General features: G+C 44.8%; 1 protein-coding gene across 1 annotated transcript in view; it reads right to left on the bottom strand.

The window, feature by feature from the left end:
• SMARCAD1 (SNF2 related chromatin remodeling ATPase with DExD box 1) overlaps positions 1–25,478 on the bottom strand; it is a 261,584-nt gene that overhangs the window by 9,768 nt on the left and 226,338 nt on the right. Inside the window, exons 20-22 of the mRNA XM_082268551.1 lie at positions 19,177–19,365; positions 5,181–5,299; positions 859–1,041 (exon numbers count right to left, since the gene is read on the bottom strand). Coding sequence (XP_082124677.1) covers positions 859–1,041; positions 5,181–5,299; positions 19,177–19,365 — 491 coding nt within the window. The remainder of the gene's footprint in view (positions 1–858; positions 1,042–5,180; positions 5,300–19,176; positions 19,366–25,478) is intronic.

Here is a 25,478-nt window from a genome sequence, read left to right as displayed (position 1 = left end):
GTCAGATTAGGAAATCATATTACAACAGCGTTATGTGCAAAGTCATCAAAACCACAAGAAAACCACAATGTCTGACTTAACTGTCTTTTTATTTATTTATTTTTAAATGACAATGGTTAGGATATTACCATATTTCCTACTAAAGAGAGCCATTAATGGCAGATTTTTGTATACCTTACACTTGTACTTTGGAATAAAAGCTTACATTAAGAGTTAAGCTTTGGCATAATCCATCTCAAGAATTGGCTTGTGTAAACATATTACTTAAACTGTGAATAAGCAATTGTTCTTTCGCCCTACAATTACTAAGCATCTAGAAGAAAGTGGGGGTATTTGAAATTGCAGCAATCAAGGCTGCTTGAAAGCTAGGGGGGTGAACTAATAAAACAAACACGGTCAACAAGTGAAAAGGGGTTTTAATTTACGCAGACATATCAAAAATTGAAATTTAGGCTTGCAACAGAGGCAAACTGCTCTCAAGTCAAGCAGAGAAATAATTTTACATTATTTCACCCTAAACAGTAAATGGTGCATGGGTTTTCTGCTGTTGAAGTAGAACCGTTCATCTTTTTTTACTGTCTGGGAAATTCATCTTCTCTCCAATAGTTCTATAAACCACTGTGCCTGGGAAAGTAAAGGTGAAATTTCCCAGAAATAGTAACATTTTGCTCCCCAATATGTTTCTGGGAAAGGACAGCAGGGTGGAATCTGTTCGAATATGGCAGGCAGCACAAAGAAGTGGACTTGAAATTTTCACCCTTTGTCAGCCTACCCAAACCAGAAGACAAAAAAAAAAAAAAAAAAAAAAAAAGGTTTCACTAAAGATCCACACTTTTTATAATAAAATTAAAACTTTACTTGGTTTGGCCCACTCTATGGCAGCGATCTTCAGCTTGCTTGTCATTGTAAGGATTACAGTCTATATCATGGAGGATTACAACATTTGCTGAGGTAAGATTTATCCCAAGTCCACCTGCTTTAGTAGATAGAAGGAATATAAATATATCCATGTCGGTATTGAATTCATCTATAAGATGTATCCTACAAAAAAATAAGAAAAAAAAAAGTTTTATAAATGGAAAGGTAATTCAATAAACACACAAGTTATGGAATGGACACTCTCAACCAAGACAACCAGAGCAAGTAGAAGCAAATGTGTTTCTCTTCAACTGAACCATTCTAAAAAAAAAATGGAGAGGTTGTAGGCTAGGCAGTCACATTTCCATCTTAGTAAACAATTGTTATTACAAATCTTGCCCTAAATTACTCATATAGCATCCCCTGTGGGAATAATACAATTTTGTTTATAGTTTTATCAAACAGACATGCACAACTGTTTTCCAATGGTGTTGCATAAGACACTTAACAAGGATGCAGAACAGGGATGGGCAGATCTCAAAAGCAAGGGCAAGCAATGCATCTAAGGCCTCGTGCACACTGGAGGTTTTCCTCTCTCTCCTAAATGCTTTTCCTCCTGGCAGCAGTGTTTTGGCAGAAAAAACACTTGAGACCTGTAAATGCATGAAACGCATTTAGGCGTGTTAAGTGCTTGGGTGTTAATTTAATTGTGCAAAATAATAATTTATTCTGGCCACTGAAATGAATTAATGCACCTAGCGTAAAGGTACGTTTCAACGCTTTTACAGGCTTTTCTGGACATGCTAGTAGTGGGTTTCCTTTCCTGCTTCTGAATTCATACAGTTGTGCTCATAAGTTTACATACCCTAGCAGAATTTATGATTTCTTGGCCATTTTCCAAAGAATATGAACAACACCACAAACTTTTCTTACACTCATGGTTAGTGTTTGGTTGAAGCCAATTATTATTAATTAACTGTTTATTCTGTTTAAATCTTAATGACAACAGAAACGACCCAAAGGACCCTGATCAAAAGTTTACATACCCCCGTTCTCAATCGACAGCTTGAAGTCTTTTGTGGTATTTGTGGATGAGGCTCTTTATCTTCTCAGGTGGTAAAGCTGCCCATTGTTCCTGTAAATTCTTGGGCTGTCTTGCATGAACTGCACGTTTGAGATCTACCCCAAAGAGGGTCACAAAGATATTGAGATCAGAAGACTGAGATGGCCACTCCAGAACCTTCACTTTATTCTGTTGTAGCCAATGACAGGTCGATTTAGCCTTGTGTTTAGGATCATTGTCATGTTGGAATGTCCAACATCGTCCAAGGGCAGCTTCCGGGCTGATTAATGCAAATTTTACTGATATTTTTGATAACATACTGCATTCGTTTTGCCATCAATTCTGACCAAATTTCCTGTGCCTTTGTAGCTCACACATCCCCAAAACATCAGCGATCCACCTCCGTGTTTCACAGTAGGAATGGTGTACCTTTCATCATAGGCCTTGTTGACTCCTCTCCAAACGCAGTGTTTATGGATGTGGCCAACAAGCTCAATCACTCCAAATGACTTTGTGCCAGAAGGTTTGATGCTTGTCTCTGTGCTGTTTGGTGTATTGTAAGTGGGATACTTTGTGGCATTTGTGTAGTAATGGTTTTCTTCTGGCGACTCGACCATGCAGCACATCTTTCTTCAAGTGCCACCTTATTGTGCATCTTAAAACAGCCACACCACATGTTTTCAGAGAGTTCTGTATTTCACCTGAAGTTATTTGTGGGTTTTTCTTTGCATTTCGAACAATTTTCCTGGCAGTTGTGGCTGAAACTTTAGTTGGTCTACCTGACCGTGATTTGGTTTCAACTAGTGATCGACCAATATCGTTTTTTTTAGTGCCGATACCGATATTCTGGGACATTTAAAAAAAAATATTTTATAATTTTTTTTCACAGGTACAGTTGTGGAGGGATTTGGGTAGGGACCCCAACCCCCCCCCCCCCCCTCTGCACTTAAAAGTATTTAAAACAGCCAGGTTTGGCTGTTCTGAATGCGGTCATTTTTTTTAATCTGGCGCAGACAACCCAGAAGTAATGTCATGACATCCACTTCCGGGTTTTTATATGGAGACCCGATCAGAGCCAAATGCGGCCATTAAAGAACGAGGATTCCTCTACTGGGATCATGGTTGCTTTTTTGAACCTGGAAACAGGAGGGTCCACCACTGGTTAACGTACAGCAAAACTTTGTTTTTTTACGGACCACAAAGGGTAATTTTTGTTGTTCCCATTCCTTACAGGAAAACCTGTCAAAATAAGGCACATAAGGAAACACCTTTGGAGTACGAAGCACACCAAACGACACAGCCACATCCATGGCTACATCAGCCGCATCCTCCATCTTTACAATTTCATGCACTGCAGTAATAAGTTCGCCTACCAGCGGCTTTTCCCTTGCTGCTGTGACCATGGAGGAATCATCCTATCGGATGGAACAGGGGGAGATATTAAGTCCCCCTGGACGGAGTGCGTCCACGGCGGCATACGGCTCAGAATCAGATGAGACAGACTGACCAGGGGAAGGCGGGGGACGCGTCCTCCTGGGCCTTTGCCCACATGCCACTTCCACCTGTGACACTAAGGACTGCAGGACCGCCGTCAGTGCAACCATGGGAAGCTGGGGTACCAAGGGACCTGCCACCTCCATGAGAGGTCAGTGGGGGAGATGTGACCCTGAAGCATAAAAACGATCCTTTGGCACCACTAAAAGGATCCCCTCAAGGCTCAGGGTACCTATCAGCAGAGAGAGATAACAGGGACCCCCAAAGACTCACCCTAACGACCGGAGGAGTGCCGAGAATTCAAACCCAGCATCATCATAGATGCTATCCCTGTTCATATGTCCCGGGCACAGGAAGAGGACACTGAGGAGGAAGAGGAGCTTTGGCATCCCCACGAGGCCTCAGTTGTCTCCAGCATCTCCCAGACTAAGGGAAAATGGCCCCCATGACATCATCCGGCTACACAAACATGGCCGCCAACCTGAGACCAGCCAGCTTCCATGGTGCACGTAATGCTCCAGACAGACTCCTCGCCACCAAAGTAGGGGAGCTGTCGGCCAAGGGACAGCTGTGACTCTGGCCCAAGCCTGGTCGTATGTGACCCTGTCCGTGAGGCTATGTCGCCGTCGACCTAGCGCGTAGCTGCGGTCTGCATGCTCTCGCTGGCTGGACTGGGGGGACACTGGATCTAGATTATCCAGCCCATCGCCCAGCCCGGCAGTCGATTGTAGATCCCAGAGAGAAAACAAAAAGAAAAAAGATGTAAGGAAGGAAAAAATTGCTAGGTTCAGAGATGCCAGCCGGGAGCCTAGGTCCTTACTCCTGACTAGACAGATTAAAACTGATTACGTAGAGCAGAGGGGGGGTTATATACCAGCTGAGGACTGCCCATGGGCGTAGCCAGGAGTTTTTTGTTCTGCCTAGTCCTACTCCTGGAAGAGGCAATATAACCCACTAGTTATGATTTATGTATCGCTGTGTCCATCGATGAATGAAAGAGAAAAGAATAAGATGCTAAAGATGCATCTAGGAGCAGCAGAAAACAAACGTTCGGTGTACATTCTGTGTTTTTTTTGTGTCTTGCTGCCAATGAAGGTGGTCCTTGAATTGTGCATAAGGTGTCCGTTCCTGAAGTAGAATACCATACCACTAGCTCAGCTTTAAAACATAACATTTTCTGAGGCCTCATGCACACGGCATTAAAAAAAAAAAAAGAAAAAACACGAGCTGCAAAGTCAGTACCGATGCCAGGAAAAAGCAGCTGTAAAAATGTGCTTTTAGAAATGTATTGCATTAGCATGAATGCGCGTTTAGGGTTTAACAGTGTTTCTCTGCTCTCTATTTTTTACGCCCAAATCCAATTGCTAGAGCTTAAAAACGCTTGACACAGCTTCATGCTGTATACAGTGTTAACACGCGTGTTTACAGCTATAAACGCTGCTGCTCCAGAACGGGCTAGCCCGGGGGGTTTTTTTGCAGCTTGAAAAACGCCTATGCCACTAAAAGCTCCCAAAAGCCTATGTGTGCATGAACACACAGAACATGGAGAGGAGTTTTTAAGCTGTAAAAAAAAAAGAAAAAGAAAAAAAAAGAAAAACCCGCCTGTCGCTCCTAAAAGTAGCAGGAAAAACATGAGGCCTCAGAATGGATACAATGATGAATAACAGGTATGCAAACATAAACAGACCTTAATATGCAAACTAGCATGAACACATTGCATAATTTACACTCAAAGCAACCCAAAGGGTTGAGCATTTATACACACCTGTCTGATATCTGAGTTTTCCCATCCAGTCGGAGATAACGATGCTGGTGGTGCTGTAGAAAGACTTCTAATATGTCTAACATCATAGTGAACTGGCTGAAAAGTACAACTCTGTCACCCTATGTAGAAATAAATGTAAAATCATCATAAAGAGTTTGTGGTTGATTTTGTGCTATTTTTGTTATATGTCAAAGCCTACTTTTAAGTTTCTCCTCCTTGGTTTTGAATAAAAATGGATTTTTGTAAAATCTTACCGTAAAATCCTTTTCTCTTAAGCTCATTGACAGACGTAGTCCTCCTTGATTAATATCAACTCGGGTTATACTGCCCTCTACAGGACTAGGACTAGACAGGAAAGAAAACGTTCTGGCCACACCCTAGGGGCAGTCCCAGAGGGTATATACTCACTTCCTGCTACATCAAATCAGTTATGTCACAAAGCAGTGTTTAGAGAATTTAACCCAACCCAACTCAAAAACAGAGGGGCGGGTACTACGTCTGTCAATGAGCTTAAGAGAAAAGGATTTTATGGTAAGATTTTACAAAAATCCATTTTTCTCTGTCGCTCATTGACAGACGTAGTCCTCCTTGATTAATATCAACTCGGGACGTCCCAAAGCAGTGCCACAAATGAGGGGTGGGAAAATGGAAATCAAAATCCAATCTAGAAGGCCCAACCGGTGCCAACTAGAAGTTTAAAAGGCTCATCAAAAGATGAGACTCAACAGAAATTCCAACGGAAAAAAACCCTCGAGGTAGACCACCGGTCTCCTCAAATTGCGGTCTGCAAAACCTTGCGGCCAAATGAGGCATCCACCGATGCCATCACATCAACTTTATAAAATTTTGTAAAGGTATGCACCGACTACCAGGTAGCCGCCTTGCACACCTGGACCACTGACGCCTGATGGCGGAAGGCCCAAGAAGTACTGAGCGCTCGAGTGGAGTGCGCCTTAACAGGGAACGGAGGATTCCGACCCTTAATAGAATAAGCCTGTACCACTGTCTGTCTAATCCATTTGGAGATAGTCACCGCAGATGCAGGCAACCCCTTTCTGGGGCCATCCGTGATCACAAAAAGTGAATCCGTTTTACGGAACGACTCCGTAGTCTTCAGGTATACCCTGATTGCCCGCACCACATCCAAGGAATGCAACGCACATTCCTGAGGATGACTGGGCTTAGGACACAAGGAAGGTAGCACAATATCTTCATTCAGATGAAAGTCTGAAAACCACCTTAGGAAAAAAGATGACTTCGGATGAAGAACTACCTTATCCCTATGAATCCCCAGATAAGGGGAATGACACAATAATGCAGCCAGTTCTGACACCCTGCGTGCAGAAGTGATAGCCACCAAGAAGGCCACCTTCTGGGATAATGTAAGCAAGGGAATCTCCCTGACATTTTCAAAGGGAGGTTTCTGAAGAAACGACAACACCAAATTAAGATCCCAGGGTGGTAAGGGCGCGCGCACTGGCGAAGCCAAGTGCTGCACCTCCTGGATGAAATTCCGCACCAAGGAATGAGTAGCCAGAGGCTTCTGGAAGAAGATTGCTAATGCTGAAACCTGACCCTTGGTAGTGCTCAAGGATAGTTTCTGCTCAACCCCCTTTTGCAGAAAAAAAACAAGATTCGGGTCACCGAATAGGTACGTGGGGGAAAACTCCTACGATTCACACCACGCAATATAAGCCTTCCATGTGCGATAATAGACTTTGCTGGAAGTCGCTTTTCTTGCTTTAGAGTAGGAATAACTGAAGCTGACAATTCCTTGTCCTTCGGTACCTGGGTCTCAATGGCCAGGCCGTTAAAGCCAACGACTGTAAAGCACAATGGAAGATCGGTCCTTGAGACCGCAGATCCTCCCTGAGAAGAAGTCCCAAGGAGCGTCCACGACTAGTCTTGCCCGAGTCGGCGTACCCGGCTTGACGAGGCTAGCCCGGAATACCGGGATAACTGGAGTTCCCTCCACCTCTATCCTGCGGAGAAATCTCAACAGTAACTTGAGAAGGGGGAAGACATACAGTAGCTGATACTTCCCCTACGGGGCGCTCAGCGCGTCTGCTGCGTCCGCTAGAGGATCGCGGGCGCGAGCCCTGTTGAGCCAACCTGCCAACAGATCCATCTCCGGGGTGCCCCAATGAAGGGACAGCTGGTGAAATACCTCTGGATGAAGAGACTATTCATCTTGATCCAGAATCTGACGGCTGAAATAATCTGCCTGTCCACCCCCATGATAAATATCGTGGAGAGAACTGGAACAACTGTTCCCCCCAATAGGAATGTTGGCCACTTCTATGGCCGCCAGGGCACTCTTGGTGCCCCTTGGTGATCGACATAAGTCATGACCGAGGCATAGTCCGATTGGATCCGAACCGGGCTGCCCTGGAGCTGCTCGGTCCAGTAAATCAGACAAAGTCTGATCGCTCTCAGTTCCAACACATTTATCGGTAACCTGGAATTTATTAGAAGAAATGACTTCCCCTGGCTGAGCATCAAGGACCGAAGCCACCAGACCAGAGCCTCCCTGGTCCGCTCGCTCAATCGGATCCGATTGTCCAGGGAATCGGGATTCCGATTCCATACGAGAAGAATCTCCTCTTTGGAGAATTCGGGTATGAGACTGGGCAAACGGTACTGCCTCTAAAGAGGCGACCATCAATCCCAGCCAGTTGACGGACAGCAACATCCGAATCATTGACTGAATCTTCTGGAGTTTCTCCTCATGGAGAAACACTCTTGCCAAGGATGTATCCAAAATTAGGCCCAGATAGTTCAGTCTCCTGGTGGGAACCAGGGATGATCTTTGGGAAAAGCAACGAAAACGCTGATGTCCTGCGAAGATGGGGATATGAAGATAGGCATCCTTAATGTCTATGAACGCCAGGAAATCCCCCTGATGCAGGGAGGCCACCACTGTATGGATGGACTCCATCTCTTCCAAGACCAGAATTGGACGCACCTAGCCCTTTTGCCTGGGCATTGTGAACAGGTTCGACTAGAACTCCTCCAAGGAATGGGAACTACCACTGCTTGTTGCATCAAGCTGTCCCCCGCAAAGCTTTTTAAGCGACCCGGGGATGTCGAATATTGGAAGGGAAGAATCGCACCGGTGGAAGTGATCGAAACTCGATCTTGTATCCCGAACATATGACCTTGCGAACCCCTTTATCCGGGATTCTGGAAAGCCCTGGATCCGGAAACCGGTGAAGACGTCCCCCCACCCTAGAGATGGTTGGGGCCCATTCTGTCAATCCAACGGGATAACAGTGGTTCTATTTAGTCTGGAAATCGGTGAGTCCACTATTGGTGGTACCGTCCATCTTTGTAATGAGGGATTCCTCAAAATGATAGCGCTTAGCAATGCGTTTGGAAATAGCAGGGGCTCGTTTACGGACGACCCCATTTGAGCAAGGGAAACCCTTCATCATTTTGGTAGGCTTGCTAGTACCAAAAAAGGAATATGAGTCTCCGCTACCTCTGCCGGTATAACCTCAAGATTTAAGGTTTCCCAGACAGACACAACTAGTGCTTCCACCAACGCTTCTTGTGCTATGGCAGAGGCAGAAGCGTCCTCCTCACTATCTGAGGAGACCGTACCTGAGACAACAACCCCAGAAAAGGGACTGCAATGACCAGCTCAGAATCCGTATCTGAAGTATCAGATGACATAGGGGTAGGCGGGGGGTCGCTCTTCTTGACCCCCGTCCCTGACAGGCTACCTCCACCCGGGATACCAAAGACTCCAAAACTGCTAATATAATATCATCACAAATGGGGTACTGGAGGGTCCTGCGGCCACCCCAAGGGGATCAGGTGGGGATACATGTGTGGCAGGGTTCATGTAACAAGACACTTGCCAGAAAAACACAAAAAAATTGCAAGAAAAAAAAAACATTTTTTTTTAACTTAGTCCCCCAGCGCAATAGCGCCCCTCAGTCTACCTGCTTGGACCCCTCAGAAAGAGAGAGAGAGAGAGAGAGAGACCCCAAGGCTCATCTGATGCACAGAAGTTTCTTATCAACTTGCTTCCAGCACTGTGTTACAGACAGGAAGTCTTTGGCTTGCTTTCCCTGGGCCAAGGAGGCGGCTCCGCCCCTTTACACGCCTTCCGGCGCCTCCCAATTACTCCACGAGGTGTTTGGTCACCTCAAACATGGCCGCCCCCATGCTGGAGACACGACGCTACGCAAATATGGCGGCCTCGTGCGATCTGCAGGAAAATGGCGGCGGCCTGTATAGGATAGCGGCGGCTTGCAAGCTAGCAGCGGCCTGCGGGAGGTGTGCATTCGGCCTGTGCGGCCTACGGGAATGCCTCGGCCTGCGGGAGGTGTCCTCGGCCTGCGGGAGGCTGTGCGGCCTGTGGAAGTGACCGGCTTTCTGGAGGGATAGCGATCTGTGGCTGCAGTACTCAGGCATAGGCATCGGCCTGTGTACACACTATGACAGGTAGGATACCTCTATCCTCATGGTAATGCCTTTTAGTAGTCTGCCACTGACTTCAGTCACCCTTACAGTCATATAGTGACTTTAGATCGTCAGCTCCCAAACCAAGCCTCCTGGTTTCTATTCACAAAATCACACTCAAAATTGGGGGATCTGTGACCTGTTATAGGATAGAGGGGAGACCCAGAAACTGAGTGTCCGACCATCCCAGAGAGGGGCCCGCGTCCACCAACAAACCCGACAGGGGGAGAGGGGGAACATTCTACTCACCACACCGGAACCAGGCGGGCGCCAACTCCTGACAGAACCCCTCTCCACCGGGGTGGGGGGGCTGTCGACCAATACGGACGCCGTGACTCTGCTGGTCATTGGCGTCCAGGCGAGACGTTTAACTTGCAGGGTCAGTCCTCGTCCAGTGGGACTATGTCGCGGCCGACCCAGCGTGGAGCTATGGCCTGCACGCACTCGTAGGCTGAACTGGGGTGACCACTGGATCTCAACATCCAGCCCGTCGCCCAGTTTCAGCGTACTTGCTTGAAGATCTCACAGGAACACTGGAGAAAAAAAGCTGTCTAAAAAAGTATTTCTAAAAAAAAATCCTGCCAGGATCGAAGATCCTAGCAAGGAATCTAGGTCCTTACTCCTAACTAGACAGAAAAAAACTGATTTGCTGTAGCAGGATATACCCTCTGGGACTGCCCCTAGGGTGTGGCCAGAACGTTTTCTTTCCTGTCTAGTCCTACTCCTGTAGAGGGCAGTATAACCCGAGTTGATATTAATCAAGGAGGACTACGTCTGTCAATGAGCGACAGAGAAAACCAACTTTTAGAAAATAAAAATAAGCTGGTGTTCTATATTATAATGCAGGCGGAAATTTACTAAAACTGGAGCACTCAGAATCTGATGCAGCTGTGCATGGTAGCTAATTAGCTTGTTAATGTAAGCTTTGACAATAAAACCTGGAATCTGATTGGATTTGCAGAGCTGCACCGGATTTTGTATGCTCCAGTTTTAGTAAATCTCCCACACGGTGCAGAGGATACTATTCAATTAGTGTGGTTGCTGAGGATAGTTTTGTCCAGCTATTTGGGTCCTGTGAATACGTAGGGCCTTGCTTCATATCCTGAGCTTAAGTTGCTTTGCAACTTCAGGGATGCAATATGTCTTTCTAGACACAGAGGGGCCGCTTCACTGCAACAAACGATCCCAGCTCACATTAAATTTAAGGTTCTGGGAAAGCTTGTTTCATGTTTGCTAAAGGGGTACTATTATTAAAGATGTCACTGGAAGCAAGAACAACCACCTACCTTAGCGTACAAAGCATAGGGAAAGGTTTAATAAGTCTCCTTCGTTTCATTCGTTCACCCCTGGATTATGCACTTCTAAGCCTCCCTAAGCCTAAACTTGTTTCTCTAGCCACTCGTCAAGTCTGGGGTAAGAAGCCTGCTAAACCTTCAGAAAAGCCTTCCCTACCATAGCGGTGTGCTCCCACTTTCCAAACTAGGGGAAGGTTTGGCAAACTTTGCAGACCCCTGGGACAGTTGCCTTTCAGGGACCTAGGTGCAGATTGTGGTATTCCACAAATACAAACAATCTTCAGCTCTTCTTTAGCCTTCCTGTTTCACTGCACAGATTTACCCTCTACTTATCCTACCTCTACCACTCCCTTCACCAGGGCACCATTGTTTCTAGCTTCTGTACCACTGTAATCTTAGGAGTTGTTTTCCAACCAGGTCACCATTCTCTCTCTCCCAGAGTAAACATTGGCCTCTTTTGAGTCCTGTAGGTTTAAAAGCTTTGCATGGCATTAAAGATACAAAATTGAAAAAAATATCAGCGCTCAAACCTAACAGCAGCTGGACACTACAGGGTTCAGAAACAAAAACCTCAAAAAGACAAGATAAATATATGGACAGTGCAGCGCTAAAAAAAAGTTCCTAAAAAAGTCCTAAAACAGTAAGGTGAAGAGGTCTAGGAGTAGTAGTCCATGATCAGTGCAATAAGTCCCAATAGAAAAATCCAGAGGAGCCAGGTGCAGATAGAAGTGACACACACCCTCCACCTTCCAAAATGGCCTCTCACCTCAATTCTCTTAAAATACAGGCACTGCAAGCACATCTCACGGGCAAACAGCAGCCTCTATACACTTCTTCCATGCATCAAGAGCGGGTAGTGAAATGATTCCCCAAATAGGCTATATCGCCTCCAGAGCCCATGCATAACACTCCTGTGTAAATCACTCCGGTATCCAGGATGGCATAAGGGAAGAGATACCCAATATAGTGTAATACTGACTTTAATTCAAAAGCAAAACATAAAAAATTGGCCTCTTACATGAATCCAAGGCTTGATGCGGCATAAACATACAACAGCAACCGGCGATCCAGCAGGGACAGCGAGACTGACTCGGTCCTAGTCGGTCTCTTCCGTATCAGCGGGTGACGTCAGACGCTTCCTCCTCCCTCCGCACGCGTATCGCCTCCGTGGGTGGAGGCTTCGTCAGCGGTGATGAGGATTGGCTGAACGTCACCCGATAAATAATCCTCACTCGTGGGTGATTGGCCGAACCTCCGTAGTGGTTCCTATGTTAACCCAGACGCCGGAACCCGAAGGATTTCCGGCTCTTACACCCAACGATGCATGATATATCTGCCAGACTCGAGAAATGAGAGGCTTGTAACCCCTTAGGTCCCCGAGGGCAACTGAAAGGCGCCACAAAACCTAATTTAAAATATAAATTAAAAGGCAGCAAATAGCACTGCTATTAAAATATAATGCAGATAACAAAAAATAATTTATATTAGGAAGCGTAAAACGTGCTATACACGCTGATACGCAAGATACATTATTATACATAGGCATAAAACATATTGAATATTACCATACATGATAAACATATAAAAATTCACATTATAAAACAAACATAAAACCGATATTTAAAAGATATATATATATATATATATATATATATATATATATATACTCTGAGACCTCGCACTTGTTAAAAAACAAAAGGTAAAAAACAATCGATCAGTCATCATCGGTCCGAAATTTAACAGTTCAAATCAAAATCGGTATTCAGACCCCGGGGTACGGCAACTTTTGTTTCGTAAATCCAAAAGGATTCCCTTTTGCTCAATTGACGAACAAAATTGCCGCCCCTCCAGTGCTTTTTTACCCTCTAAATACCCCAAAATTTAAAATCTGTGGGGTCTTTAATATGAATGTTTTTAAAGTGCTGGTATAGGTAATCAGGGGATTTTCCTTTTCTGATACGCCTTACATGTTCGGCCAATCTGACCTGCAAAGCTCTCGAGGTCCTTCCCACATATTGCAACCCGCAGTTGCATTCCATCATATAAACGACCCCGGTGGTCGCACAAGTAATAAGATCACTGATCTTATATTCTCTCCCTGTAGCCTGAGCCACAAATTCCTTCCTCCGTTTCAGATTCTTCCTGGCAGTACGGCAAACTATACATTTGCCGCATGCATAGAATCCTTTCAGGAAGGCAAACAACTTGTTATGTGCTTCTACTGGGGGATCTACTACCCCCGGGGCCAAGATGTTCCTAAGGGTGGGAGCCCTTTTGTACACAAAACAAGGTCTTTCTGGAAGATGATCTCGTAAAACCCGATCCTGCATTAGAATGGGCCAATGTTTGTTAAAAGTCCTTTCAACCTTCTTATATTGAATATTGTAGTCTAAAATGATCCTTACATCCCCCTTGGGGGCTTCCCGTTTGGGACCACTGGATAACAATGTGTTACGGTCAACCTCTTGGATACTTAATAGGTCTTTCGCCAGTCTACCTTCGTTGTAACCCTTCTGCATAAACCGTTCAGATAGCACATTAGCCTGTGTAATATAATCAGCCTCCGAGGAGCAATTTCGTCTAAGCCTTACGAACTGCTCCTTAGGAATATTACAAAGCCAAGAGGCATGGTGGCAGCTGCCGAGGGGGATGTAAGCATTCCTATCTGTCGGTTTGAAGTGATTACTGGTAATGAACCGCTTGTTCCCTTTGAGATGACCAGATCCAAGAAGCACACACTTGCAGGGCCGATGGTCCATGTAAGGACTATATTCTTGTTATTCCTGTTCAGTTTACTCATAAATGACTCGAGATCTCCCTTCTCGCCGTTCCAAACTAGGAACACGTCATCTATGTACCTTTTATAGCACACCAGTTCGGGGGGGGGGGGGGGGGCGGTCATGGAACACCACCTCCTCCTCCCAGTGGGCCATAAATAAATTGGCCACACTGGGAGCGAAAAGGGCGCCCATGGCCACCCCCCTTTTCTGGAGATAAAAGTTATCGTACCAGAAATAATTTCTGGAGAGGCAGAATAGTAAACTGCTCAAGGTTAAACTCCTTAGTTTCCTCGGAAGGCTGGATGTAGAAAAAGCCCACTTTACTGCTGCCTCTGCCTCCTCATGATCTATAATAGTATACAGCGAACCTACGTCCGCTGTTACTAAGATAGAGGCAGGGGTGCAGGATACATCTTGTTAACATACGTCTGAAATTTGTTCAGATTCCGTACCGGTTTCAAGTTTGCTCCGGTACGGAATCTGAACAAATTTCAGACGTATGTTAACATACAGAAATTTGTGAGGACAATAAACGTAAAAAAATACTGCCTATCCAACCCCATTGTTAGGAACTCTACGAACTCAGGCTCTTCTGTACTAACTAGTTCTTCGAGCCCAGCCATGCCTAGTACCAATCTGAGGAATAAATCAGTATTCAATCCCCTCAACAAAAATAATAAATTTATAGACGTATTCAAAAATATGGTCTGTAAAGACTTGGAAAGTCTTAAGGTAAAAAAGGTATCGGATCCACAATTCATCAAAGCAGGGATTAAATCCCTCGAGGACAATAAACAAATTGTGATCAGACCTGCCGATAAAGGCGGCGGTTTGGTGGTACTAAGCTTGGAGTACTACAAAGAGGAGATGAGCCGCCTACTGGCAGATCGAGATACTTATGAATTACTGAGGGGTGACCCTTTACTGAAATTTAAAGGGGAACTGAGTAAACTAATAGAGTCAGGTAAGCTTAAGGGAGTTCTCAATAAAAAAGAGTCACTTTACTTGGACCCACTTTTCTGTAGGACTCCAATTATCTATTGTTTACCGAAGGTGCACAAAGACAAAGAACGCCCACCGGGAAGGCCGATAGTCAACGGTATCGATTTCGTGACGTCCCGGTTGGGCCAATTTGTCGATGTGCACCTTCAGCCATTAGTAGTATCTACGGAAGCTTACCTAAAGGATACTAAGCATATTATCCAGATCCTACAAGATGTATCCTGCACCCCTGCCTCCATCTTAGTAACAGCGGACGTAGGTTCGCTGTATACTATTATAGATCATGAGGAGGCAGAGGCAGCAGTAAAGTGGGCTTTTTTCTACATCCAGCCTTCCGAGGAAACTAAGGAGTTTTCTCTTGAGCAGTTTACTATTCTGCCTCTCCAAAAATAATTTCTGGTACGATAACTTTTATCTCCAGAAAAGGGGCGTGGCCATGGGCGCCCGTTTCGCTCCCAGTGTGGCCAATTTATTTATGGCCCACTGGGAGGAGGAGGTGGTGTTCCATGACCGCCCCCCCGAACTGGTGTGCTATAAAAGGTACATAGATGACGTGTTCCTAGTTTGGAACGGCGAGAAGGGAGATCGAGTCATTTATGAGTAAACTGAACAGGAATAACAAGAATATAGTCCTTACATAGACCATCAGCCCTGCAAGTGTGTGCTTCTTGGACCTGGTCATCTCAAAGGTAACAAGCGGGTTCATTACAAGTAATCACTTCAAACCGACAGATAGGAATGCTTACATCCCCCTCGACAGCTGCCACCATGCCTCTTGGCTTTGTAATATTCCTAAGGGGCAGTTCGTAAGGCTTAGACGAAATTGCTCCTCGGAGGCTGATTATATTACACAGGCTAATGTGCTATCTGAACGGTTTATGCAGAAGGGTTACAACGAAGGTAGACTGGCGAAAGACCTATTAAGTATCAAAGAGGTTGACCGTAACACACTGTTATCCAGTGGTCCCAAACGGGAAGCCCCCAAGGGGGATGTAAGGATCATTTTAGACTACAATATTCAATATAAGAAGGTTGAAAGGATTTTTAACAAACATTGGCCCATTCTGATGCAGGATCGGGTTTTACGAGATCATCTTCCAGAGAGACCTCGTTTTGTGTACAAAAGGGCTCCCACCCTTAGGAACATCTTGGCCCTGGGGGTAGTAGATCCCCCAGTAGAAGCACATAACAAGTTGTTCGCCTTCCTGAAAGGATTCTATGCATGCGGCAAATGTATAGTTTGCCGTACTGCCAGGAATAATCTGAAACGGAGGAAGGAATTTGTGGCTCAGGCTACAGGGAGAGAATATAAGATCAGTGATCTTATTACTTGTGCGACCATCGGGGTCGTTTATATGATGGAATGCAACTGCGGGTTGCAATATGTGGGAAGGACCTCGAGAGCTTTGCAGGTCAGATTGGCCGAACATGTAAGGCGTATCAGAAAAGGAAAATCCCCTGATTACCTATACCAGCACTTTAAAAACATTCATAATAAAGACCCCACAGATCTTAAATTTTGGGGTATTAAGGAGGGTAAAAAAGCACTGGAGGGGCGGCAATTTTGTTCGTCAATTGAGCAAAAGGGAATCCTTTTGGATTTACGAAACAAAAGTTGCCGTACCCCGGGGTCTGAATACCGATTTTGATTTGAACTGTTTCATTTCGGACCGATGATGACTGATCGATTGTTTTTTACCTTTTGTTTTTTAACAAGTGCGAGGTCTCAGAGTATATATATATCTTTTAAATATCAGTTTTATGTTTGTTTTATAATGTGAATTTTTATATGTTTATCATGTATGGTAATATTCAATATGTTTTATGCCTATGTATAATAATGTATCTTACGTATCAGCGGGTATAGCACGTTTTACGCTTCCTAATATAAATTATTTTTTGTTATCTGCATTATATTTTAATAGCAGTGCTATTTGCTGCCTTTTAATTTATATTTTAAATTAGGTTTTGTGGCGCCTTTCAGCTGCCCTCGGGGACCTAAGGGGTTACAAGCCTCTCCTTTCTCGAGTCTGGCAGATATATCATGCATCGTTGGGTGTAAGAGCCGGAAATCCTTCGGGTTCCGGCGTCTGGGTTAACATAGGAACCACTACGGAGGTTCGGCCAATCACCCACGAGTGAGGATTATTTATCGGGTGACGTTCAGCCAATCCTCATCACCGCTGACGAAGCCTCCACCCACGGAGGCGATACGCGTGCGGAGGGAGGAGGAAGCGTCTGACGTCACCCGCTGATACGGAAGAGACCGACTAGGACCGAGTCAGTCTCGCTGTCCCTGCTGGATCGCTGGTTGCGGTTGTATATTTATGCCGCATCAAGCCTTGGATTCATGTAAGAGGCCAATTTTTTATGTTTTGCTTTTGAATTAAAGTCAGTATTACACTATATTGGGCATCTCTTCCCTTATGCCATCCTAGATACCGGAGTGATTTACACAGGAGTGTTATGCATGGGCTCTGGAGGCGATATAGCCTATTTGGGGAATCATTTCACTACCGGCTCTTGATGCATGGAAGGAGTGTATAGAGGCTGGAGTCTTGCTGTTTGCCCGTGAGATGTGCTTGCAGTGCCTGTATTTTAAGAGAATTGAGGTGAGAGGCCATTTTGGAAGGTGGAGGGTGTGTGTCACTTCTATCTGCACCTGGCTCCTCTGGATTTTTCTATTGGGACTTATTGCACTGATCATGGACTACTACTCCTAGACCTCTTCACCTTACTGTTTTAGGACTTTTTTAGGAACTTTTTTTTAGCGCTGCACTGTCCATATATTTATTTTGCATGGCATTAACCTGCTCTACCTTTTCAGAGACACCCTCTGGTCTCAATGGTCAGCTAGGACAGGTTCTTACAAAACACTGTTCCCTCAGCACAAACTTGCTTCTTGCCTCTGCAGCCTGAGCTATCTTAGAATGTTGGCCCGAGTGTAAGCCCTAGCACAACTTGGAACCCTAGGTCTTTTTGGACCTAGGATCAGGATAAGTAGATCACTTCTTGACCTAGTTCAGTTCTGATCTTCCTCCAACCAGGACATTGTCTTTATATTGTTCATTTCGGGCCTGATAGAGATTCCTTGCTCTATTGCCCACCCCTCAGTTAACCTCCTACTTCCCAAGCCTATTCTGACAGATACTTTGCTGTGAAAATCTACTTTTTTTTTTGCTAGAAAATTACTTCGCACCCCCAAACATTTTATATTTTTTTTAGCAGAGACCCTATAGAATAAAATGGTGTGTTGCAATTTTTTATGTCACATGGTATTTGTGCAGCAGTTTTTCAAACGCATTTTGGAAACAAAACCCTTCCATGAATTAAAAAAAAAAAAAAAACAGTAAAGTTAGCCCAATTTTTTTTGTATAATGTGAAATATGATGTTATTTAGAGTAAATAGATACCTAACATGTCATGCTTTAAAATTGCGTCCGCCCGTGGAATGGCGGCAAACTACGGTGCTTAAAATTCTCCACAGGCGGCGCTTTAAACACCTTCACAGGTTACCAGTTTAGAGTGGCACAGGTGGTCTGGTGCTAGAATTATTGCTCTGATGTTCGCGATAATACCTCACGTGTGGTTTACATATGTGTGTGGGAGTAACGTCTGTCTTTGCATTGGTGTGTAAGCACGGTGGGACGGTAGCGCTTTAATTTTTTATATTTTACACATTTTTCTTTGTTACTTTTTTTTGTACAAACTTTATTGCTATCACAAGTGATGAACAACATCCTTTATGATAGCATGGGCCGTGACAGGTCCTCTTTATGGAGAGATTTAGGGCCTATTAGATGCCAAATCTCTCCTCTGTCTCCCCCCCCCCCCCCATGCAGCCGATCAGACCGAGATTGGTCAAATCGGCTGCTTCTCTGGGCGCTGGTGGCCGGGTAAACAAAGGGGCGGAACCGGAAGTAATGAACACTCATCGCTCCCGGTTTCCAGAAAAAGGGGAATGGCATCAGTTTCACTCTCTCTGTCCCAGGCAGCCATCGCCGCATCGAACCCGGCCTCCATGAGGGGACCGGAGAGCACAGGAGAGGCAGTGGCAGGAGCGGGGGCGGTAAGACCCCTTTTCGCCGCCCGCAGAAGTGATTGAGTGGCTAATTAGCCACACCGATCATTTCTGCCTTCTACAGAATCGCTGACTGAAAATAATGGTACTGGGATGATGCCTGTAGGCACAGGTTCCACACCCCTCTGCATTTATGCTCATCTTCTTGGTACTGTTTTTCTACAAAACTGAGGCATGCTGGTAGTAGGATTAGGTTATTCTGGCTGTCCTACAGTTTTTTGTTTGCCAATGCTTAATCATCCTGTTGGCAGCAGTATACACCAAAGGTTAAAGACTTCCAGTGTTTCTCAATGGACTCCAAAAAAATAATTCAATAGGGAGTACAAAAATCCTTGAAAAAAAAAAAAAAAAAGGGAAAAGAAAATTACCTTTTTCTTAGAGTCAGATAGTAAGTTTTCCAGCATCTCAAATTTTCCAGAATCTAAAAGCAGTTGCTTTTCAAGTGTAAATGTGGATAGGCTTGAGAATTCACTGCATAGTCTGTGCAGTTCAAAATCTGTCATAACCTCCATATCTTCAAAGATAAGATCAGGATTGGCTTCACAATGTGTAGGTTCCTTTAAAAATAGGATACAAAATGAAAACTCATAGTTAGTCAAACATTTTACTTTAATTCATAAAGAATAGTGACACTTTAAAAAGTTCTAGGGAATAGATCAAAGACTTCAAATAATATGATAAAAGACAACCTGATATGTTGCTCTCCATTAAACCATTACATTCAAGTGCATCTCATAAAATATCATCAAAAAGTTTATTTATGGAGATGCGGATTTCATTTTCCAGCAGGACTTGCCACTGCCCACATTGCCAAAAGTACCAATACCTGGTTTAATGATCATGGTATCACTGTGCTCGATTGGCCAGCAAACTCGCCTGACCTATACCCCGTAGAGAATCTGTGGGGTATTGTCAAGAGGAAGATGAGGGGCACCAGATCCAACAATGCAGGTGAGCTGAAAGCCTCTATCAAAGCAACCTGGGCTTCCGTAACACCTCAGCAGTGGCCACTGGCTGATCGCCTCCATGCCACGCCACACTGATGCAGTAATTCATGCAAAAGGAGCCTCGACCAAGTATTGAGTGCATTATATACTGCACATGGACATACTTTTCAGTAATTCAACACTTCTGTATTAAAAAATCTTTTTATTGGTCATATAGAATATTCTAATCTGAGATACTGAATATTTTCACTAGCTGTAAGCCATAATCATCAAAATTAAAAGAAAGAAATGCTTGAAATATATCACTCTGTTGGTAACGCATCTATATAAAATATATGATTTTCACTTTTTGAATTGAATTACTGAAATAACGTTTTTGATGATATTCAAATGTTATGAAATTCATCTGTATATACCCACCAATACCCCTTTTAAACTGGAAATGTAATTTAATGTAAACAGCAGGAATAAGGGAATAATGCATCTACAGGGAGTGCAGAATTATTAGGCAAATGAGTATTTTGACCACATCATCCTCTTTATGCATGTGGTCTTACTCCAAGCTGTATAGGCTCGAAAGCCTACTACCAATTAAGCATATTAGGTGATGTGCATCTCTGTAATGAGAAGGGGTGTGGTCTAATGACATCAACACCCTATATCAGGTGTGCATAATTATTAGGCAACTTCCTTTCCTTGGGCAAAATGGGTCAAAAGAAGGACTTGACAGGCTCAGAAAAGTCAAAAATAGTGAGATATCTTGCAGAGGGATGCAGCACTCTTAAAATTGCAAAGCTTCTGAAGCGTGATCATCGAACAATCAAGCATTTCATTCAAAATAGTCAACAGGGTCGCAAGAAGCGTGTGGAAAAACCAAGGCGCAAAATAACAGCCCATGAACTGAGAAAAGTCAAGCGTGCAGCTGCCAAGATGCCACTTGCCACCAGTTTGGCCATATTTCAGAGCTGCAACATCACTGGAGTGCCCAAAAGCACAAGGTGTGCAATACTCAGAGACATGGCCAAGGTAAGAAAGGCTGAAAGACGACCACCACTGAACAAGACACACAAGCTGAAACGTCAAGACTGGGCCAAGAAATATCTCAAGACTGATTTTTCAAAGGTTTTATGGACTGATGAAATGAGAGTGAGTCTTGATGGGCCAGATGGATGGGCCCGTGGCTGGATTGGTAAAGGGCAGAAAGCTCCAGTCCGACACAGACGCCAGCAAGGTGGAGGTGGAGTACTGGTTTGGGCTGGTATCATCAAAGATGAGCTTGTGGGGCCTTTTCGGGTTGAGGATGGAGTCAAGCTCAACTCCCAGTCCTACTGCCAGTTTCTGGAAGACACCTTCTTAAAGCAGTGGTACAGGAAGAAGTCTGCATCCTTCAAGAAAAACATGATTTTCATGCAGGACAATGCTCCATCACACGCGTCCAAGTACTCCACAGCGTGGCTGGCAAGAAAGGGTATAAAAGAAGAAAAGCTAATGACATGGCCTCCTTGTTCACCTGATCTGAACCCCATTGAGAACCTGTGGTCCATCAAATGTGAGATTTACAAGGAGGGAAAACAGTACACCTCTCTGAACAGTGTATGGGAGGCTGTGGTTGCTGCTGCACGCAATGTTGATGGTGAACAGATCAAAACACTGACAGAATCCATGGATGGCAGGCTTTTGAGTGTCCTTGCAAAGAAAGGTGGCTATATTGGTCACTGATTTGTTTTTGTTTTTGAATGTCAGAAATGTATATTTGTGAATGTTGAGATGTTATATTGGTTTCACTGGTAAAAATAAATAATTGAAATGGGTATACTGTATCTTTGATTTTTGTTAAGTTGCCTAATAATTACGCACAGTAATAGTCACCTGCACACACAGAAATCCCCCTAAAATAGCTAAAACTAAAAACAAACTAAAAACTACTTCCAAAAATAGTCAGCTTTGATATTAATGAGTTTTTTGGGTTCATTGAGAACATGGTTGTTGTTCAATAATAAAATTAATCCTCAAAAATACTCATTTGCCTAATAAGTCTGAACTCCCTGTATAAAGAAAAAACATTCTTTCACCAATGCAATTTCAAAAATCACATATTTGAGTTACAAAAAATGCACGTCTGCCAGGCTAACTAGAGAAAACACAATGTTACGATTATTTCTAATATTATTGCCCTGGACATGAAAGCAAACTACTGAGTCATGAAAGGCTAGCACATTTACAGGTGCCATTTTTGTAAATGAATCGCCTAGAAAGCTGCAGACAAGGGACAGCTACTTGCTAAACAGCAAAGGTACCAGTGCACACAGAACAGAGTGCCTCAATTAATTATGTAAGGAAAGGGGTGTCTTAAATGATACCCGATAAGAAAATATAGAGTATCACAATATATTGTATGCTTTTATCCTCGTGTATAATTTTCACTGTCTAGTGTCAAAAACTATCTTCATAAAACCAGCAGTGTTGAAGGGTATGGAGAACACGGGAGCTTATGAATATATCAATAAGTATTGCTTAGACAATGAATTTTAAAGAGATTTGTGTAATTATTGTACAATTTCTCCTACCAACCCAGAAAGACTTGACTGCAGTTCTAATGCGACAGAAGGTTGCTACTTTAGGAATTACATTTCCATAGAAATGTTGTGCACATACTTTGAGAACATGGACATAAAATATGTGCAGCCCTGGATAAAGCTCTGTATTTAGGAAACAATATAGAACGGTAAACTAAATAAATCATACAAAAGAATCAGGAGGCATTCTGCTAGTTTCTTGGGCCCTAGCAAAGAAGCCTCATTGCTTCCACTAATGCGATCACAGATCTCCCTCAGCTGTATGCAGACCAGCAGTTAAACAAGAAAACCTCTCAGATCAGCTGTATAATCTACTTTGTTCATTCACACTTGTGCGGCGATCACTGGTTTTCTGCACTTGGAACATGTTGGTCTGGACAAGGTCACACAGCCTTGTTCACACTGGAGCACATGCAGTGTCTATGCATCGCAGCTGAGAAGCAGGGCATAAAAATAAATGAAAATGGGATTTTTGTACTTACAGTAAAATCCATTTCTCCGAGTTTGACGGACAAAGCGCTCCATAAATCATAACTACTGGGTTATATTGCCTCCTCCAGAAGTAGGACTAGGCAAAAAAAAAAAAACACCTGCCTATGCCCATGGGTCATGCTCAGCTTGGTATAAAACCCCCTCTCTGCGCTAGGTAATCAGCTTAGTAGCAAGCAGTATTAGAAGTATCAAAACTCCTTAGAGGGGTGGGTGCTGTGTCCGTTAATGAACTCAGAGAAATGGAATTTAAGTTAAGTTACAAAAATCCCATTTTCTCTTTCGTTCAACAGACACAGCGCTCCATAAATAATAACTAGTGGGACAAACAAAAGCAGTGCCAAAAGGAAAATGAGGGGTGGGGAAAATAACCCAGGGCTAAACATAAGAGCCCTAACCAGAACAAAGGAGCCTTAACCGGATCACAGGAGCCCCATCTGGAAAAATAGAAATTTAAAGAAAAAACACACCTCAAGAGAGAACAGCCCCTCTTAAACAGCAGCCTGCAAAACTTTGCGGCCAAAAGAAGCATCTGCAGATGCCAAAGAATCTACCATACAGAATTTTGTGTAGGTATTCACTGACGAGTAAGTGGCGGCCTTGCAAACTTGCGATATTGATGCCTGATGACGGAAGGCAGAAGCACTCAGTGCCTGAGTAGAATGCGACATGATAGGGAAAGGTGGAACCTGACCTTTAATAGAGACTAGGCCTGAGTCAGAGTCTTTCTGATCCATCTGGAGATGGTATCTGAAGAAGCGGCCAGCCCATTTCTTGGTCTGTCCGTAACCACAAAAAGAGAGTCTGACCTTCGAAAGGACTCCGTAGCTGCCAGATACACCCGAATCACACGAACCACATCCAAGGTATGCAAAGCATATTCCTTGGGATGAGCCGGCTTGGGACACAAGGAAGGCAACACAATGTCCTCATTTAAATGGAAGTCAGGGACAACTTTGGGCAGGAATGATGGACAGGGACGAAGAACCACTTTATTCCTATGGACCACCAAATAGGGACTGTGACAGGAAAAATGCTGCCAGTTTCGATACCCTGCGGGCCGAGGTAAGAGCCACCAAGAATGTCACCTTCTGGGATACTGGGTCACTGAAATTAGATTGCCAAGGTAGACACCTGGCCCTTGATAGTACTCAAGGCCAACTTCTGATCAAGTTCAGGAAAGTTAAAGATCCGAGCCACAGAAAAGGATCAAGGATGAGTGCCAATCGACTCACACCAAGAAATGTACACTTTCCACGTACAATGGTATATCTTCCTGGGAGAGGACTTCCTCGCCTTCACCATAGTAGGGATCACTGATCACTATCGGATGGATGGATCTAGGGGTGGGATATTAAGCTCCCCTGAATGGGCCGCGTCCACCGCTGCGTCAGGCTCAGAATCAGATGAGACAGACTGATCAGGGAAAAAAGGCGGGGGACACGTGATCCTGGGCCTTTGCCCACACGCCACTTCCACCTGGGACACTAAGGACTGCAGTACCGCCATCAGTGCCACCATGGGAAGCTGGGGTTTTGAGGGACCTGCCACCTCCATGAAGGGGTCACTGGGAGAGATGTGGCCCTGAGGCTCCATAAGGAAAGGAAGGCCTTGCAGTACAAAAAAACATCTTTTGGCACCTCTAAAGGATCCCCTCAAGGCTCAGGGTACCCATCAGCAGAGAGAGAGATAACAGGGACCCCCAAAGACTTACCCTACCAACCAGAGGAGCACCGAGAATTCAAACCCAGCCTTATCATGGATGCTATCTCTGTTCATATGTCCCGGGCACAGGAAGCGGAAACTAAGAAGGAAGAGGAGGAGCTTTGACATTCCCACGAGGCTTCAGTAGTCTCCAGCATCTCCCAGACTAAGTGAAAATGGCCCCATGACATCATCCAGCTACACAAACATGGCTGCCAACCGGAGACCCGGCAGACTAAGGGAAAATGGCCACCATCAGCTACAATCACTGAAGCATGCTGCCAGGATCTTTCCTGTACCCTCTGGAAGGTGACACCCCCTGAAGGTAGGGGACACATTTAGGGGAGATTCTGCCGTGCACTCTGCACCAGTCTCTGCAATGGGACCCCCCCGCACTATACCCACACTGCAAACAGCAGGGCATGCACCTAGAGGTCTCCTACACTGTGACCCCTCCAGACTACCAGGGCAAGACACCCACTATCCCAGGACCCTTACAAAGTGGGGATAGCGGGGGGAGACCCCAGGGGGTCTCTGCCACATTCTCTGCCCTGGGACCCCCACCAGACTCTAGGTCCAGAAAGGGGGGAATGGGAGTGGGGGAAGCCCAGCTCAGTGAGGGATTGGATGGGAAAGTGCAGGCAGGTCCGACCGTCCCTGGAGGTTACCCGCGTCCACCCCAAAGAAAACCACCAAAAGGGGAGAAGGGGGACTGTACTTACCCTTCCATGGTGCGGGTAACGCTCCAGACATTACTCCTCGCCACCAAAGTAGGGGGAGCTGTCGGCCAAGGGACCGCTGCAACTCAGTCCCAAACCCGGTTTTATGCGACCCTGCGAGAGGTTTAACTCGGGGGTCAGCCCCTGTTCGTGAGGCTATGTCGCGGCCGACCTAGCGTTCAGCTGCGGTCTGCATGCGCTCGCTGCCTGGGCTGGGGGACCACTGGATCTACAT

This window comes from Pelophylax lessonae (assembly GCF_965119305.1).
Source record: "Pelophylax lessonae genome assembly, chromosome: 1".
NCBI classification, from domain to species: Eukaryota; Metazoa; Chordata; class Amphibia; order Anura; family Ranidae; genus Pelophylax; species Pelophylax lessonae.
The sequence above is the reverse complement of the archived record's forward strand: the minus strand, read 5'-3'. Positions and strand labels throughout refer to the sequence as shown.